The sequence below is a fragment of the Bos taurus genome, chromosome 22, assembly GCF_002263795.3.
Source record: "Bos taurus isolate L1 Dominette 01449 registration number 42190680 breed Hereford chromosome 22, ARS-UCD2.0, whole genome shotgun sequence".
Lineage (NCBI taxonomy): Eukaryota > Metazoa > Chordata > Mammalia > Artiodactyla > Bovidae > Bos > Bos taurus.
In genome coordinates this window covers 56,244,488-56,263,784 of record NC_037349.1, presented here as the reverse complement: position 1 = coordinate 56,263,784, position 19,297 = coordinate 56,244,488, and the positions used below count along the sequence as shown (strand labels likewise).

The 19,297-nt window shown below is 59.0% G+C and overlaps 1 protein-coding gene across 4 annotated transcripts in view; it reads left to right on the top strand.

Moving 5' to 3' along the window:
• IFT122 (intraflagellar transport 122) overlaps positions 1–19,297 on the top strand; it is a 68,930-nt gene that overhangs the window by 44,485 nt on the left and 5,148 nt on the right. For all 4 annotated transcript variants that reach the window (NM_001206592.1, XM_010817917.4, XM_005223076.5 and 1 more), the window contains 8 exon segments: positions 1,334–1,387; positions 4,182–4,343; positions 8,588–8,754; positions 11,329–11,500; positions 12,828–12,930; positions 14,766–14,906; positions 15,865–15,959; positions 18,424–18,524. In NM_001206592.1, the coding sequence (NP_001193521.1) occupies positions 1,334–1,387; positions 4,182–4,343; positions 8,588–8,754; positions 11,329–11,500; positions 12,828–12,930; positions 14,766–14,906; positions 15,865–15,959; positions 18,424–18,524 (995 nt within the window).

The window sequence follows — 19,297 nt, the reverse complement described above, 5'->3', positions numbered from 1 at the left end:
AGGCTCCTTCTTTCCTCTCTCCGCTTGGCCAGACGTCCCCGTCAGTTGCTTCCAGGAAGCCTGGGTCTCGAAGGTGGCTTGTCAGACCTGCGTGGAGATGGGTGCTTTGGGCCATCCACCCCTTTGCTCGTGTGATGCCTGCCTGACTCCTTCGGGAACCCCTCTCTAGGGGTGCCCTCTGGTAGCTTCCTGCCCCTCAGCGCTTTGCTGAGTCCTGCCTCCCACCACTGCCCGTTGCTAGTTAGTGAGTCTACTTTCTCCAGGGCATCCAGTTTGTAACTGTATAGCTCTTGGCTCAGGGAGGCTTTGTGGTCTCTTTCACCTGCCTGCCTCACCCTTTAGAATACAGGCCCCTGAATTGCAGGAGGGACGCCTGGCCCTGCAGGGTGAAAAGATGAAGTCACCCTGTGGTCATCCATGAGGCAGCTGGAGGCCGGATGACCTGTCCACTTCCCCGGCCTTTTAGGATGGAGGGTGTCATGCAGCTAAGCAGAGAGAGCAGTTGGCGGGGGTGGTTGTTCTAAGGCTCCTGGATCTGCTGCCTCCTGCGGGCGCATGTCAGCCCATTTCCCACGGGACGGTGCAGAGGAGCATGCCTGGGAGGATGCTGGCAGCAAAGGCCCACGAAGAGCCTCCTGACGGGTGGGCTGTGCTCCTTTGCAGCCCTTGCAGGATCTGAAAACTGTAAAAGAGGCTTAGCAAGCAGCCGTTCTCCTGCAGAAGGCTGCCTCAAATGTTCTAGTAGCCCATGGGTTGAAATCTCTGGCTTTACAGTGAGTCCAGGGCAAGCTGCACTGGTCAGGTTTACGTAAGGGTTTGCTTCCAGGGACGAGGAGTGATTCATTGCCTGCCTCCCTCTTCCTTCCAGAAGCCATGTCTGTTCCTGCTCAGCTCTGCCCCGTCCCCTCCCTCAGCGCCGCCCTGTGTGTGCCCTGTGGAAGGCATGGCTGTCTCCCGCGCTCCGCCCCGGTCACTAGGGTGGACGTGTGGTCTCTCCTCAGTTGGTCCCTGCCCCCACTCCTCCTCTGATGCTGCTGCCTGGGAGGCTCCATGGGCCTGGTCCTCCCTGGCGCATAGAGAATCCCGCAAGCCAGCCCCACTGCCGACTGCACCGTCCGGGTTTTGTTGACCTAGTCCCAAAGTGAGCGATGCGTGAGTGGCAGAACCCTCCCAAACGCACGCAGGGTGATTAATCAGTGCTCACTTCTCCCCCCCACACCTCCCCCACCTTACTGGCTCACTTGCTAAAGCTCGACTTCCCACCCCCAGCCAATCACCCACTTTTGAAGCCCAGAAGGCAGCTGATTTTCTTTCATTTCTTCTTCCCCTGTAGGCCTTCACCAGAGTACAAGACCTCCGGTATTTAGAGCTCATCAACAGCATTGAGGTAAAGGATGAAGTGTTCTTCCTTCTCAGGGCAGCGTACACATGCTGTCAGTGGTTGCCAGGCGGGCGCCTGGAGGCCTCGTGGCAGGAGCCCATGGGTGTCCAGTGGGAGGGCAGGGTGCCCACAGAGGGGGGCCGGCGCATGGGAGCCAGGAGTCCGGACTGTCCCTTGGGAGCTGGGCGAGCCCAGCGGGTGCCTCGTCTGTCAGAGCTCTGGTTTCTTGTCTGGGAAATGGAACGAGACCAACCTCGCAGGGTAGCTGGGAGGGCTAAACGATGGGATGAGACCGACCTCGAAGGTTGATTAAACAGGTTCTCGGGAGCCAGATTCCATGCTCGCAGTGCCTGTTAGCTCGTCACCACCCTCTCTAGGGCTGCACAGTATGCCCGTGGAAGCAGCGTTTCCCAAATGCACGTGGTCTGCGCCCACCCCCTGGGATGGGCCCTGGGGTGGGGGGGCTGCACCCTCAGAACGCTGAGCCCTTCCCGTAGCCCGCCCTCCTCATCGGCCACCCTGGGGGCAGTGGGGGCCCCAAGAGGCTGGTTCCGCCTATACCATTTGCTGGGGGATGGGAGACTTTCTATCCCCATGTCTCTTCATGCTGTCTGTCTGTGAAAAGGTGTACGTATTTCTCCTTCAGAACAGATTTATTGTGAGGCTCTGGGAATGTGAGATACATTTGAATTCACATATGGAAGTTGTGAGGAAACCAGCAAATGTCTCGTCCCTCTGGCTCAGTTCAGCATCCTAAACACCTGTCGCGGGCCAGGCCGCATGCTGAGCCCCGTGGGCAGAGAGTCGCATGGAGGAGAGGCGTGCGGGAGCTCACGGCCGCCCCGGCCTGGTAATTGTTGCCATTTGTCGAGTGCCTGCTCCGTGCCGCACGCGTGAGCCACATGTACACAATTTTACAGCCTCACAACAGCTTCACGAGGCAGCTGCTCTTCGTATCCTTATTTGAGAAATAAAACTAAGGCTCAGAGAGGCTGTGTCTGTGTCCCCAAAGCAGAAGGCCGGGTTAGAATTCAAGCCAGTTCCGTCTTCCAGGCCCCTGCGGTCCCTAGTCGGGGCCATGTGGCCTTCTAAGAAGCTGCTCCCGGAGCTCGCCCTGCACATCCCCGCCCTCCCCAGTGCATCCTCTGCACCGTCCTTACCTGCACGGGGCAGGGCGTGTTCAGAGTCGTCTACCCATGGCGGCCAGGACTGCTTTTGAGTAGCAGGGCCGTGTTTGTAGGTCAACCAGTCTGGATCTAGGAGTCTTAAGACGAGGCCACGGCGTGTGATTTTTCTCTATGCAAAAGTAACTGGCCTCTGTGAGGACCGACTCTGGCCGTTTACCACGTCTTCCTGAGATGACACGTGCAGTGTCTTCCGACGTGTTCTGAGCCAGGCAGAGGAACCTTGGAAGAACTGTCCCTGGAGAAAGGGTAAAGGGCCTTTGGGCAAGGATCCATTTTGTTTGCTCTGAGGCCTCCGTGGCTTGCTTCTCGCATTCACTGTTATTCCAGAGAACCCGGGTTCCTTACCAGGTGCCTCTTGGGTCAGTGAGCTGCCGCTGGGCTGGAAGCAGGCTGGAGAGAGTCTGTCTGCGCGATTCTTACTCGCTAAGCCCACGGAATCGTTTGCTCTGATCCTGGTGAGGTTCTGGGGACTGCAACGGATTTGGCCTAAATTCCACACCCTGCAAAACCTATTTGCTTATCCCACTGCGAGATTTTAATTTATTTCCCACAATTAGAAGTCAGCTTATTTGGCTGACTAGCGTAAACTACGCATAGTGTGGGTTTGCTTTCCTTTTGGTTTTTATAAATCCTTTTCTGTCTGTGGGGAAGCTTGTTGCCTCCAGCTGTTGTAACTTTCACCAGCTTGTCTAGGAGTTTGCTTTGGTGTCCCGTGTTCCTCCTCTGCGGTGCGCTTGCTAGAAACCAAGCAAAGCGAGACTGCCAGGGATGAGAGATGGGAGCCGCTGAGTGTTTACAAGCAGCCTGAGCGGCAGACTAATGGCCACGCCCTCCCACGGCGGGAGGAGGGCCCCGCTTGCTGTCACCCTGAGCACTGCTGCGCCTCTGCGTGCGTGCAACCGTGTACACGTCGATCACGCGTGCAGCGCGGGGCGGGCACTCGACAGGTGTGTCCTTGGGGACGACTACTGGTTTCCAAAGGCAGGATTATGTAGAGCAAAGAGTGTCTGGAGTTAGACGCAGTCCAACCCCAGCCCCGTGTGATCCCACCCGCCCCTGTCCCGAGGCTGGGCTCTGGGCAGCGTGACCCTGGGTGAGGACACCCGGCGCCTGGCAGATGCTCAGCACACAGCGTCGCTCACTTCTCTTCAGTGGAAGGAACATAAGACTCGTTATGTCTTTTTCTCAAGAGGAAACGCTAAAATACTCTCCCCTTGTCCACCATGATCATGAGTCACAACCCAGCCAAACCAGGCCTGGGGGTTTGGGAGTTCTTGGAGCTTGGGGGTCCCCAGGAGTGGGCAGCACACCCCATCCTAACCATGCAGTCATTTCCTTGGAAGGATATGTAAGGAAGCCACTGTGAGGAATTTCCATTAAACAAGTTTGCGTCTCTTTTGATCTTCCCTCATCTGGGGGGAAAAAAAATCTGCTTTTGTTGTCAGGCATTCCCACCAGAAACCGAGGTGAGAGACACAGCAGCCCAGGAGCCAAGCGTAGGTTCCAGTAGGAAGGCCCAGGGGCTTAACTTGAAATAGCCACGGCGGACCTTTGTAAAGGGCGCTTCCTGCCACGGCTGCGGAGACCATTTCCTGTGCTTCTAATTTTTCCAGGAGCGGAAGAAGCGGGGAGAGACCAACAATGACCTGTTTCTGGCAGATGTGTTTTCCTACCAGGGGAAGTTCCACGAGGCCGCCAAACTGTACAAGAGGAGCGGGCACGAGAACCTCGCGCTCGACATGTACACGGAACTGCGCATGTTCGAGTACGCCAAGGTACCCGCCGCCGCCTCCGGGCTGCCTTCCCAGACGCCGCATGGACCGGACCGTGGCCCGCGGCCTCGGAAAGAGCATGGGCGGGTTGGTCAACAGGGGGACCGTCAGTGGCCACTGACCGGGTAGACCTGGCCCGCCGCCGACCTTTTAGGCTGACGTCACAAGGGGCAGAGCGTGGTGGTTCAGAGACAGTGGACGGTGCGTCCTAACCAGCGGAGTCCCCTTGGTAAGGGTTGGAGGTTCTGTCTCCCACCAGTTCCCTCCAGCCTCTGTCAGAAGTCGCTGAGCGTCCGTGTCCTCAGGCCTGAGCTGGCTCAGCTGTTGTCACGGGGGCCCGCGTGGTTCACTCCGGCCAAGGCCTCCTGAATGCCTGCTCCTCTTAGCGCTGGCCCTCTTGCAGGGCGTCAGAGGCGCCACGACGGAGGCCCTGCCCATGTGTGAGCCCACCGCCCCTGTTGCCCGTGTGGGGTGGAGGGCTGACATCCTCTTGCAAATGGAGGCCCTGATAAGCCGAGTCTCCAGGTCTGGTCCGTTAAAGGCACACAAGGGTCTTCCTGGCTCCTCATGGCTTGTGTGAGAGCAGGTCCCCCCACGGCGCTCAGACCACCAGGACACCTGCAGGCGGGCCGAGCGCAGGTGAAGAGAGGGTGGGCGCCTAGAGCAGCCAGGTCTGCCTGCCACAGTTTGTTGTTCAGTTGCTCAGTCGTGTCCGACTCTTTGCGACCCCACGGACTTTGCAGCACGCCAGGCTTCCCTGTCCACCATCTCCCGGGGCTTGGTCACGTCCATTGAGTCGGTGATGCCATCCAACCGTCTCATCCTCTGTCGCCCCCTTCTCCTCCTGCCTTCCAGCATCAGGGTCTTTTCCAGAGTCAGCTTTTCGCATCAGGTGGCCAGTGTTGGAGCTTCAGCTTCAGCCTGAAGGTACCCTTGTTACCCTGTCTCCCAGTAACCTCACGGCCTCCGAATGTTCAGTGAGTCATCAGCCACAAGCAGTTAGAGGCTGTTCGTGGTAATTATCTAGCAAGTTCAAGATGGAAAGCCCTCCCCATCGTCCCCCTGCGCTTCTGTTCCTGAGGACGGCTGTGCGCTGTCTTCAGCGCCTCTGTGAGGCCCTGGGCGAACGGCAGTACCTGGGTCGCTATGATGCAGGCCCGGACTTGCTGGTCCTCGGCACCTGGCCGAGCACGGGCCGCAGCCCGTCTCTTCCTTGGTGGTTCCTTTGTTCCGTCCCTCGGGCCTGGCTGCTTCAGCTGACCCCATTTTGCCCTCTTCAACTTTTGTACCCTCGCCTCCCACCAAACCCCAGCACACACACGTGTGCGTGCACACACACACACACACACGCTGTATAACAGCGTGATCACACTGAGAACACCTAACTCAGCGTGTCTCTTTCTGGGGATAATAACGTTTAAAGCAAGAATAAAACCTTGACCTAAAGGAGCGCATCCCTGAGGCTAGACTGGGCACTGGGATTGGCTAATCGTGGTGGTTCTTCTGGGCCAGCCGCCCCCTGGAACCTCTGAGAAGTCCCGTGGGCAGCTGCGGCATCGGAGACGGTGCCTTGCACTGCTGTCCAGGGAGCGGGCGTGAGGCCTGGCCTCCCTGTGGGTGACCTGGGGAAGGCACTTCACTTTACTCAGCCTCCAGCTCCTCTTTGGAGGGTGACCTCGCCCAGCTCAGCTCAGAAAGGTTGGGAGAACGAGCGAAGCCAGGCAGGACCACAGTGTGCTTGTCCTTCAGGGCTGCCCCCTGCCCACCCCACCCTGCCCCTGCACGGGAATACCCCCAATCACACTTCCAGTGGGCTTCGTGCGCCTAGAGTCTCCCACCCAGAAAGGCAGCCATTTACACAGCCCATCTGGTCTGCCTCTCCACGAAGGTAAATACGCTGGGCGTTGTTTTTGGTCTCAGTCTTTGGTAAAATTCCAAGTAGGATCCCAGTAGGTTGGTTCCGTTTGGGCCCCCCCCCCCACAGTCTGAGAGCATGCGTGCATACGCATTACGTCGGGGGGTAGGGGGGGAACACACCCTCCCCACCCACAGTCTGAGAGCGTGCGTGCATACGAGTTACGTCGGGGGGTGGGGGGGACACACCCTCCCCACCCACAGTCTGAGAGCGTGCGTGCATACGCGTTACGGCGGGGGGAGGGGGACACAGTGCTTATTAACGTGGCGTGTTTTTGTTTACTTGAGAATTGCTTCCCAAGATTCAATCTGGTTTTCAGAAAATTTTTAAATTACATTCCCACGTACAAATAAATTGTATGCTTTCCGGGTAAGTGACATGTTTATCTGGTGATAAAGGGGATTATAGTGCTCTTAACTCTCATGTGGTATGTCCTGATCAGAATCAGCGCTCGCGAGGGCACTGTTTAGTCTCGCTCATCACTCAGCACGGCCTCTTTCTGTCCACTCCAGGACAACGCCTTTGCCACAGCCCCAGATAACATGTAAGTCAGCACCGTGGAACCAAAGAACCTTTGGAAAGCCATCTTGTTAGAGGAAGCATTAGACTCAACTTCAGTTAGGTCAGAGCTTCTGGAGCCGGGCTGCGGGCTGGGGCAGGCTCCTTCACGAAGCCTGTGTGTTGTGCCCCTGGCTGGTCTAGTCGAGCAGCCAAGCTCCTGGCTCGCCCTTGGCCTCTAACCCTTCTCACCACAGTTATACCGCAGTCCATGAGCACTCACTCTGAAGGACATTTGTGTTCTCTCAGGATGCCTGTTTTCTCCAGCCACTCACCTCTTTTAACCAATCCGGTCAGCAGAGCTTCTGGCTTTGCTTTGGCATAAAGGGTCGGCACTGTAGCTACCGAGAGTAAAGGCCGTGTCCTTAAGGGCCCAAGCCAGGCGTCTCCGGCCCCGGCGGCCGTCCTAGCCCCCTCCCCACGTGAGCTGCAGTGACCTGTCTTTCATTGGCGCCTCAGCGTCAGGGTCGTGATGCTCCGTCCTCCCCTTAAAGAATCGCTCGCCTTCGGCCCATCTAATGTGTTATTTTAGAGGCTACCCAATTATGCTGAAAGCAAATGGAAAAAGAAGAGAACGCTAATTGTTCGAGTGGGTTTTCAGCATACATTGACTGCACTTTCCTGACAAGTGAGTGCTAATCAGGGGAGAGGCGTGCTTTCTCAGGCTTTGTGAGCTCTGCACGGCACAGACTCCGCAGGGCACTCTATTCCCGAGACAAACTGCTGCTGAGGAGGCACACGGGGCTGTGCTCTTAAGCTCTCACAATTTCTCTTTGTGAAAAGCCCCACCTTTAAAATTGTCAGCACCAAAGCTGCCTCAACTCTGGCGGCCCCCATGCACATACTTTGGGTAACCGTATCCTGAGAAGAAGTGCTCTTCTGAAGCTGTTTCTCGTGAATCCTCAGGCCAAACCCAGGGAAGCTGGGCATGGCCCCTCTGGCCCACTGTGGTGGAAGGAACACAGGCTCTGGAGCCCCCCAGGTCCAGCAGCCTCTCTCTCCTTCACGGGGTCTCTGCAAGCCCCTTCCCTCTGCCTCAGATCCCCATGGCCTCCTGTTGGCCCCAGCCCCGCAGACCCAAACTCAGCCCTGGTTTCCGAGCATCCGGTTGAGAAGTGGTTCACCAGAATGGTTCACCTGGCAAACAGCCAGGGCAGAGCCGAGGGGATCGTGCCCCGAGTTCAGGTGGCAGAAGGTGAACAGAGTCAGGAAACAGACATCCTGCAGTGCGGTGGCAGCTGCGGGGCCCTCCGGGAACTCTGGAAGCCATCCCGTCTGAGTTCAGGGGACCCCCAGCCTCAGTCTGAGGTGTGGTGGGGTGGGGAGGGGGTCATCCTTACTCTGAGTAAAGGTGCCACTAGGTCTGTGTATCCGAAATTGTGTAAAGTCACACACGCATCAGGCTCTGCGTGAAGAAGAAGCAAACAAAGCGCCTTGACCATGAGCCTCCCGCGCCACGGAGCTTGTGCACAGCACTCCCGCGAGTCCGGAACACATTGTTCAGCTGGAGGACACGTGGCCGTTGGCGGGACAGGCAGGAAGTGTTGAGGGCCGCTGTCCTTGACACTGCCCCGGCCCTGCCCCAGAGCACCTGTGGGGCGTCTCCTGGGCCTGCTCCCCCTCATCCTCCCACCCCCACCCCCGTCGGCTCCATGCTTGCATCCTGGCCACCCCCAAGCAGGCCCATCCTCACTGTAGCCTCCGGCAGGTCTGACATCATGCTGGCAGCAGGAAGTTCTAATCCCGAGTGTTTTTGTTTGTTGTGCTTCCTCAGGATTTCCTTGGATCTGAAGACCCCAAAGAAACAAAGATGCTAATCACCAAACAGGCTGACTGGGCTCGAAACATCAACGAGCCCAAAGCTGCCGTGGAGATGTACATCTCGGCGGGCGAGCACTGCAAGGCCATCGAGATCAGCGGGGAACACGGCTGGGTCGACATGTAGGTTTCCAGTCTCGGCCCTGAGAGGCACGTGGGCGGCGGCGTGTCACGTCCTGTCAGCGCTCGGATGTGACTGACAAGGGAAAACAGTGTTTCTCGAAGTATCTGGTCACAGGCGACGGTGACTCGGTTTGGAGGAGATACAGACACAGCAGTCACTGCCTCTAAGCTGATCAGCAAGGCCCTGGGGAAGGGGTGGTGGAGGGTGAGGGGGGAGCACCCAGTCTTCAGGGCCGCCGTTCCCTGAGCCCCGCCTGAGCCGGCACTGCGGCTCCTTGCGGCATGTGGTTCCCCGACACCCTCAGCGTCAGTGTCTCCACGCCCCCTTCAGATGAGGAAACCGGGGTTCGGGGACCAAGCGATCACACAGGCCGGCCAGCCAGGCAGTCATGGAGCAGTGCCCGTAGCCTGTGTGATGTCCGCGCTGAAAAGAACAGGAGCGGTGCCAAGTGCCTCGGAGAAGGAGACACGCATTCTGCCAGGGGAGCCGGGGGTGGTCTTCGCCTGAAGGGCCTTTGACGACTTTCAAGTGGTGGAGGCGCAGGAAGGGAAGGGCGCGCAGGGGGAGGAACGGCACAGAGAGCACAACTGGGCCGCCTCAGGATGACGGTGCAAGAGAGGGACGGGAGGATGCTGGCAGCGGCAGGGCATCCGGGCTGGGCTCACAGGGAGGGCCTCGGGGGCCAACTGAGGTGTTTAGACCTGTCAGTCGGTGGGGAGGACCCGGGTTGGGGCCGTGCTCCCGCTGCAGGTGTAGGATGGAGGGAAAACTGGAGGAAGGGAGACCAGGTGTCCAGTTCGGGGGGCCGGTGGGGCTGTGTGGCAGCAGAGGGAACAAGAGAGACGTGGGAGAGCTGAACCGCAGGACCTGAGGCCGTGGCGTCAGGGCGGGGCTGACTGGGGAGCTGGAGTAGGACTCTGAGCTCTGGCGGGGCGTCGGCGATGCCGCTGACATAGGCAGAGAACCGATGCTCGGGGGCTTCAGGTGGAGCTGCCGAATGGAGGATGGGCTCAGTCTCAGGACCCTTTTTGGGTGGGGCAGCCTCTCCCCTCCCACTGTCAGGAGTGGGCTTCGTGCTAACACGTGTGTGTGTGTCTGTGCACACGTACACGGTGCAGGCTGCAGCTCACAGAGGAAAAGCGGTGCGGGAGCGGCTCCTGAGGTTGGCTCGGCCTGTGCCCTGAAGGTTGTTGGTTGCCCTGGAAACCACTCTGTGGTCCGTGGGCCACAGTGGCCCGGGACTCAGGAGGGAGAGGGGCTGGTCGACGACTAAGTCATGTGGTTGGTGTGGTCCCTCACAGAGGGCCCTCCCACACCGCCCCATCGTCTTCTTGTCCCAGAATAGCATTTCTTGAAGATAGAGGTGCAGAGTTCGCCTATCCGCCGCCCCAACCAGGTTTTTCTTTTCACGAAAAGAGGTGGGACAGGAGAGAGCCAGGCAGGTTTAGGGTCCCTACTTACTCTAGTTTTTCACGTCACTGTCGTTTGCAGCCGATACGTATCGCTTTACCCCAGGGATGCTCACCTCGTTCAGAAGAGAGACATCAAGCACACTCGGTCCTTTCTCCCAGGACTTAGGCTTCACGGGTGGGGCGGGGGCGGGGGCTCCCAAGGGGTTGCCTGCGCCACCTTTCCCTAAAATGCGTCCTCTCTCTGCTGAGAAGTGGTATTTTTAGAGCCATTATTCTTCTCAGTATGGATTGACAAGCCTCCCTGAGCTTGCCGATTTCTGAGATGTCTCTGTTAACAGCTGCTTCCCCGTCCTTTCTCACAAAGAGCGAGCTGGGTAGATAGAACCCCTCTCCCCTGGGAGAGCCACTTTGGCTCCAAACCCCGGCCTCTCTGGAGGGAAGAAGCACTTTCCACGCAGCCCCATGTGCCCACGAGCCGTGGCGGGGCTGGGTGAACCAGTGGTCCCGTGGCACCCCCTGCCCCTGCCCTGGCCCATTCAGCACCGTGGCCAGAAGAGGCACAGATCCCTGCAGGCTCTCCTCCCAGAGCTCAGAGCATTAGCGCACTGACCCTTCCTCCAGCGGTCTGTCCCCAAAGGCTGCTCCCACCCCCGCCCCTGCTCGCCTGTGAGAATTCCTCTAATGGTGCTGGAGAGGGCACTCGGCCACTTCCCGGCTGCAGAGGCGTGGTCGGCTCCACCTTCCATGCTGGCCTCTGGTGTCCTCCTCTGTGAAGTGGGAATAACAGTACCACCCCCCAAGGGCAGAGACGATCCAGTGAGATCACACATGGGAAAGCTCACGGCACTGAACTGACGCGTGTAGGTGAGCGGCAGACGTTGGCTGCTGCCCCCAGAGCTTGCTGGACAGGGTCGTAACTCAAAGGAAAGGCACATGAAGTGGGGGACAGAGTGTCCTTCACCAGGCGGCCTTTCTGGGTGAAGTCCCTCAGTAACCTCACATCACACGCCAGGGCCGAGGCACCATACTGAGCCTGGGCTGGGTCGGGGGGTGGTCCGTCAGCATGATGAGCCGCCCTCGGAGAGACCCAGACGCCATGGGGCTTCCCCCACCGGCCGCCTCCCCAGAGCCCACCTCCTCCCCGTGCTCTCGCCACTCCAGGCTCATCGACATTGCCCGCAAGCTGGACAAGGCCGAGCGGGAGCCGCTGCTGATGTGCGCCCACTTCTTCAAGAAGCTGGATAACCCTGGCTATGCCGCTGAGACCTACCTGAAGATTGGTGACCTCAAATCCTTGGTTCAGCTGCACGTGGAGACCCAGCGCTGGGATGAGGTGAGCACCGGGGCCCTCCCTGAGCCCTGGGACACGGGGACTGGGGGGTGGGTTCGCACGGAGAGCAGCTGACCTTGACGTGAGCGCTGGCCTGAAGGTCAGGAGACCCGCCCGTGAGTTCTCTGAGCCCCGAGTGTTCTGGAGGGCCTCTCCGCACTTGCTTTCTGCCTTCGCTCATTCCTTCATTCAGGAAACCCTCACGGCCTGCTGGCTCTGTGATGGGCGTGAGGGATGCCAGAGTTAACATGACAGCCCCCACTGCCTGCCGTTGGTCCTGGCTGACGCGTCGCCGACACGGAGGCCACGCCTCTGTGACATTTAAACCCTGCTCGGTGGCATTTTTCCGCCAAATTGTGGCAGAAGACGCCAGCCACACTTTCCAGGTGCAGGCTGCCAGAGCCATTACGGGGCCCTCGCCCTCTCCCGCGACTCCTCTGTCCCAAGGGCTGGTAAGAATTAGCCAGGCGAGCAGGAGAGATGGCTGCAGGGGGCTGGTGGAGCCAGTGCTGTGCTCCCCCTCTGTGGCTTGACTCCCACCCTCCGGCTCCCTGGCTCCCTGTGCCCTGGATTGAAATCCATCCTCAGGGGGCTCAGACCTGTGCCCACCTGCTGTGGTCTGGTCTGCAGGGCCGTTGCGAGGCCTTTGCCGGTAAGAGCCATCTGACCCTTGTCTCCCCTCTCAGTGGCACCGTTTGCTGAGGTGACAAGGTCACTGATGAAAGAGGGTGGGGCCAAAGCCAGAGGCGATCATGGCATCTCAAGAGGTGTTTATCAGCTTTCCCAAGCAGCAGAAATGAGTGCATCAGGCAGGCTTTCTCCCCGTCACCACATACTGGCCCCCGTGACTCATTTCCGGTTCTCCTGGCCCGACAGGTGGTTCTGGGGCTCAGACGAAGCAGACAGCGGGTGCCACGCAGCACCACATCCAGTCATCTCTGACAGCTAATAAGCAGCAGCGATGATAATGTCAATTCTGTTTCCTTAGGTGTCGCCTGCAATTAAAAGAAATCTGTTTGCTGCGCTCCGGGAGCCCACGCAAAGCCTCAAAATAAAGTGTTTCCGATTCTGTGCCGCTTCTGCGGTCCAGAAACAGACTGTGTTGTCACTGAATCCGGTCGCTTGCATGTTGCTGTTAATTGCCTTTTGTTTTCAAAGAGCTGATTTGTTTTTGCGTTTCTGGGGGTGGTGGTTAGGGGGGAGGCACTCCCCCCTTCTGAGTTGTCAGGCCGGCAAAATATGACATCCCTAATGGATTCAGCCAAGTGCCGTGCTTTCACGGGGGCGGCGGGGCCCGGGTTCTGAAGCCTGCGTTCGCTCCTTCCCCTAGGCCTTCGCCTTGGGTGAGAAGCACCCCGAGTTTAAGGATGACATCTACGTGCCCTATGCTCAGTGGCTCGCAGAGAATGATCGTTTTGAGGAAGCCCAGAAAGGTAGGCCCCACAGCCTGGCACCGTGCAGAAGGGGCGGGAGAGAGCGCTGGCCACGCCCACGGCCGGGAGCCGCCCAGCCCTCCCACCGCCCGCTGAGTGACAGCTCCCTCCCGCGGGTGGTGGGCCGGGTAGTGGAGACCGTGGGGCCGTGGGAAGGAGACGGGCTTCAAGTGGGATGCTCTTGGGCCCACCACTCACGGTCGAGCCCCAGGACCTCCGGCAGGTCCCGTCGCCTCTCTGAGCAAAGTGCTCTGGTGTGTTATCCTCACAGCGGCCCTGTGATGTAGGTACCATTTTATAGATGAGAAGACTGAGGTTGGAGGAGGTAGAGGATTTGTCTGAAGTCCTACAGCAAGGAGGTGGCACAGAGGGAGTTTGAGGCGGGGCGCGATGGGGCAAGGATGGAACAAGAGACCTCCCATACGTGGGTGAGGCCACTTTTCCTCACCCAGAAGAGAAACTTGGGCTCTGTCTCTGGCTCAGGGAAACCGGGTGTCCTCTGCTCCTCAGCGCACCCGCTGGGAAAACAGCCGCACACAGGAGCGAAAGGACGTCTAGAGCTTTAACTGGGAACAGTTTCAAATGTGACGGCCTTCTCTGCGCCAGGCACTGATTGGGCGCCTAACCGCACAAGCCTGCATCTTGCCTGCAGCCCTGCAGAGACGCAGAGGCTGATGGTGCCCTGCAAAGTCCCAAAGCCACAAACTGGAGAGCCGGCTTTGGACCAGGGTCTGCCTGTCTGGGAGCCTGGTTCTCCCGACTCGGGTTTGCGGCCTCTCTGGGCAGGGCTCCGATTGGGCGTGTCATCTTCCATAGCACCCCGTTTGCACTTCTCTGTGGGAGCAGTGGCCACCTCTGCACCCGTTTCGGGGTGTCTCCCTGTGGAGCTCCTCAGCCGAAAGGCCCCGTGGCAGGACGGCGTGTTCTCCACGGCTTCAGCGCTTCCAGAGCACCCAGGTGCTGAAGTATGTGCATGTTTGGGCAAAACACGTCAACCTACCCATCTGTCTGCGTCTACCCATCCAAGAATCCATCGCCATAGTAACTTGGTGCTCAGACAAGAGACTGGAACAAAAGCCAGAACTTTTCCTTCCCTATCGTGGGGGGCTTGGATCATCCGAGCACCCACGTGTGGGCAAGTGTCACAGCTAGGAGGGCCTCCCCAGGTGCCCCCAACACCCTGAGGCTCTGGCCACATAGTTGGGAGTCTAGAAATTTCTGTGAAGTGGATGGAAGAATGGTTGAGAAATTTTTTGCTGGTTTTTACAAGTGTTTGGTTGCTAGAACCAAGCGATTTTCCAAGTTGGTCATCCAAAAGCCCTCAGTTGAAGACCGACCATGCACTTCGTTGGGCTCGGTTCTGTGGCCTTGGGGGTGCCAGCTTACCTCCACCTCGTGAGCCCATGTCACAAAGTCTGTGTAGGTCTGTAGTGACGATGCAGTGAGGGAACTGGCAACAAAAGCCCCAAGCCTGTCACCCTGTCACCTGGGGAGTGGCTAAGCTTTGTCTTGGGGTGGGGCGGGGCACGCGGCAGATGGCGCTTCCGCCCTCAGACTTTGCCCCGCGGCATGGCCCTCAGCCTTCCCTTTCTCCCATGTCTTCCCAAAGTGGGTTGCCTTTTCCCAGCCCCCCAAAGGAGTATATATCTCACTGTACTTTTTCAGGATGTAGCCTTGGTTATTTATAGCCTTCGGCCTGAAAGGCGCATCCCGGCAACGTGGGGCTGCAGCTGCTCCGATGAGTGTCCTACTTCTGCAGCAACCCCCAACCCCCCATGAACCCCACAGAACCCCCCCAACTCCCCCGCACGGGGCGTGCTCTTGTGCCCCCGCAGCGTTCCACAAGGCCGGGCGGCAGGGCGAGGCGGTCCGGGTGCTGGAGCAGCTCACGCACAATGCCGTGGTCGAGAGCAGGTTTAGTGACGCCGCCTATTATTACTGGATGCTGTCCATGCAGTGCCTCGATATAGCTCAAGGTAAGCAGGCATCAGCCGGGCCCCTTGTTTTCCCCGGCCCCGCTCTGGCACCAAGATAAACATCGGAAGAGCTGGGAGGCTTTAATTAAAGCCCTGGGCTTGTTTATTGGGTGTATTGTCCATGGCCCTGTCTTGCAGCAGCGTAATCTCGCGTGGCATCTCTTCCCAGTTTGCCCCTCAGCTTCAGGATGGTATGAGGGCCATGCCGGGGTTACAGTTGGGAGGTCTGGGCCTGCGTTGCTAGTTCAGAAGATGTCTCTCCCCGACTACCTGGGAGCCCATAACTGGAGCCAGCTGAGCACTGGCTTAAAAAAAATTGAATTAAATGAAAAGGTGAAGAGATCACGTTTTAGGTGCACACTCCAGATTCTCACTCGTCCCAGGCGGGGTAGCGGATAGTTTTGGTGTTGATTTCCTTCACGAGACTTCCCATGATGCGCCGCGGGCCTTCTGGAAGCGGACAGGGCAGGGAGATGCTGTCCCCCTGGCCAAGGCCTACCTGCGGGCGATGAGGGACACTGGCATGGGAGCCGCCAGGGGACTCGTGGCGAGGCACAGTCCCTCCCCAGCGCTGCCCGCCGTCTGTGGAGCAGGGGCGACCCGCTGTGCTTCCCACATGACTGCCCGGAGCCACGGGTAGAGTTAGGAAACTGTCAAGCCCTGGTGTGAGGGGGCAGTTTCTGTTCTGGCCAGGGGTGTGGGCTTCGAGGAGGAAGGACGGGGAGGGAAAAAGTGTGAGGTGAGCGTGAACACTCCTGACGTGCGCCCACCCTCCCTGCCAGGGGGCCCTGGCCCGTCTGGGTGCTGGTGATCAGCCTCTCCCCACGCCAGCCCTGCCCCAGGGACTCTGCTGCCTCGGGACAGCAGAGCGCCTTCCCCATTGTCCTGGCTTGGGGTGGGGGGCCCGGTGTCAGGGGAACTGGCCCAGGCTGACAGGCCCTCTCCCCGCTCCCCACAGATCCTGCCCAGAAGGAAGTGATGCTCAGCAAGTTCCACCACTTCCAGCACCTGGCCGAGCTGTACCACGGCTACCACGTCATCCACCGATACGTGGTAAGGTGGGCCGGGGCACTGCCTGCCAGGCGGGGGGCCTGGGCACGTCTCACAGAGCAGCAGACCTCTGGGTGGAGCAGAAACCCACCCACAGGGCGTGACGGCCCGCGGAGAAGTCTGGTCTCCCTGGGAGACAGGTTGGAACTTTGATTTTCCTTGATTGTTGGCTTGTTTGACGTGCAGCGTGTGGGCTTCAGAATCAGCCAGCCGGACCTGGAGGGGCCTTCTGGTCACTTGCTTCAGGTTCGGATGACTCAGGCGGACTCTGGCTTCGCCACTCAGAGGGCTGTCTCTCTAAATGACCGGTGGGGGATGTTCCAGGGGCCCCTGTCTTCTAGTCAGTTGAAGGTCCAGCGCTAACCAAAGGCCCAAGGCCTCTCCCTGGCCCTGCCACTGACCATCTGTGTGACCTTGAGCAATTCACTTCCCCTTTCTGACCCTCAGTTTCCTTCTTTATAAAGGAGAGTGTTGGCTTGATCTCCAGAGACCCAAATAGCTCTTAATAGTTACTGCCGAATCCTTTGTTTAAGCTGTTTTAAATCTGCCTCCTGATGGTGGGGTACAGGTGACAGATGGTCCTCAGCTTCCTTGCTTGCTTATCCTCAGTTACTCAGCAGTGTGAGGTACCCCGTGCTGATAAGTCAGAGAGCAGTAACACTAGACGACCCTTACTGAGTGCTTACTGCATACCAGGCAGTGTGCCGAGGGCTTCGTTGTATCAGCCTTTCAACCATGCTGTGAGGTACATACTGCCATCCCATTTTACAGATGAGGAAACTGAGGTGCTGGACAGAGAGATCGCACAGCTAGTAAGTAGGAGAGCCAGGACTTGAACCCAGACAGCAGCCTGACTTGGAGCCTGTGTGCTTAGCAGCCCCTGCCCCCACCCCCATCCACGGAGTTAAAGAGGACGGGCCGCTAGCCTTAGGCACCAGCTCCGCGTGTGACCTTGGGCAGGTCGTTTACTCCCCTCTGTGCTTCAGCTCCCACCTCTGAAAGCCGAGGGTCATAACAGTGCCTACCTGATGGTGAGGATCCAGTGAGTTGACACTGGGGGGCACTTGGAAGGGGGACCCTGGGTGAGCGTCAGCTCTTGCCGCTGCCCCGTGCGGAGGCCTCATGCCAGCCTTCCATCAGCCTAGAAACAAGCAGTTGCATTTTAGTTCCCTCACAGGACGTGCTTAGAGGACTAAAAAGACTTCCTGGAGGAGGTGGCCCCCAAGCCAGGAGGTGGGAGATGAGTAGGACAGGGGCAGGTGACGAGGGGGCGGAGGGAGGCTGCTTCTGGCAGAGGCCCCAGCGTGAGTGCAGGCCTGGAGCGGCCGGTGTCTCGGGGTTTGGTGTCCAGCCGGGCAGAGCAGCTCTGGTTTGGAGGTGGTGGCACCTTTCCCAGGGGAGCCCCCTCTCTCCTCTCCCTGGGACACTTCTGAGCTTCCACACCTCGTGTGGTAAAACCAGAGGCAGGCCTCTCCCTGGCTGTCACCCAGGAGAGGATGCAGGCTCAAGTTTTCTTGGAACTGACAGGCTGTAGAAATTTAAGTGAGAACTAAGGAGCGAAGGCTGGGCTCTGGACCAGAGAAGTGGCGTAAAGCGAGTCCTCGCGGATCGAGACCAATTAGGGCCGGAGTCCTGGTGGCTCAGCGCTGAGTATGGCCCAGCAGGGCCCTTGAGGAAATGTCAGTTTATTACCACTGAGTGCTCGCTGCCAGGGGAAGCTGGCCTGCTTTCATCTTGTCATCTGGAGCAGCGTGCCAGCGTCCTTCAAAACAGGGATCTCTTAACCTCTTATAGACCCCTCCCGGTGGAGCGTCCCCTGCAGGCTATGTGTGGAGCTTCTGGCGGCCTCTCAGTGCAGAAGACTTGTGCATTCAACTCATGGGTGTTGAGCGCCTGTCTGATGGAAGGGTCTGTGCTGGGCACGGGGGCAGAGGCATGCAGCAGGGACCCCAGTGCCTGGCACGTATGTGGGCATTGCCATCAGACTGCTGCTGGACGGCAGAGAGGAGGCCTGCGCTCTCAGGCTACAAAGGGTTAAGTGCCTCCGTTTAAGGAGATGCTTGTATGGAGGTCACGTCTCAAATTGCCTAAAGGTCTCCCCTTTTAGAGCTAATTGACAACAACTTGAGCTCAGGGAGAAGGAATCATTAGCCACCCCAGAGGCAATGAGCTTCACAGAAACACTTTCAGTGGGTTTGAACCCCTGCCCCATGCAGGTGTCGTGGGCAGACGGTGTCTGGGGCGTCGGTTTTGCCCTCACTACCATGAGGGTGAAGGTGCTTCCCTCGCCGGGCTGGGCTGGGGACCACACAAGTGTGGCCGCAGGCACCCGGCACACGCACGGCAGGTGCTCCCTGGGCAATCGCTCTTCTGTTGAAGTCACTCCGAGTGCCCGGCGTCTGCCTCTCACCTGGCCCAGCAGCGGCTCGGCTGAGAGATTCAGTTCTGTGTGCTTTCCTCACGGCAGGAGGAGCCATTCAGCTTCCACCTTCCCGAGACGCTCTTCAACATCTCCAGGTTCCTGCTGCACAGCCTGACCAAGGACACCCCCCTGGGCATCTCCAAAGTGTATCCTTTGCTCACAGCCCTCTGTCCCGCCCCTCCTGTCTGATGGCCCCAGGAGTTCTTCCAGAGCACTCTGCTGGCAGAGGCTGCCCTCTCTCTCCAGCAGCCCTTGGGGACGGACGGAGGGAGAGAGCTCGCCGTGCTGCTGCTAAAGGCGAGGCTCAGCCAGGGAGGCTCAGGCCAACGCCGGGGGAGGGGTAGTTTTCAGGGCTCTTTGGGCCCGGCAGAGGGTCTCTGGCCAACACACTGTGCGGGCCTTCCGTAACCCCCAGAGGAGCGTGCGACTGGAACGTAGGAAGCGCCGGGCCTCTGAGCTGGGGGCCTGGGGGTGGGCAGAGCTTTGTTCAGCCCAGGTGGATGAGCACCTGCTGCATCCCCAGCGCACAGCCAGTAGCAGGTGACAAGCTACCGTCAGTCAGGGGAGACGACGAGTGTCAGGGCCTTGTTCAGTGGGACGGCTGCAGTGTGCAAGGGTGAAGGCTGGGGTCAAAGTCAGGGAAGGCTGCCTGGAGGAGGCGACATCTGTCCCGTAGGCCGAGGTAACCAGGGGAGGCCTGAGTAGATGTTCCAGGGGAACACCCAGTGCACAGAAGGGGCTGGAGGGAATTGAGGTGAGGGAAGGGAGGAGCTGAAGCCCCCTGCCTGGGAGCCGGGCTCAGGGGGCAGCAGCCTCACGGCCTGCCCAGGAGCTGGCCTGTCCTCCTCTGGCTGCTGGTGAGGGCCACGGAGGAGCCTGAGGGCGTGTGGTGCCAGAGACTACGAGGAAATAATCCCCA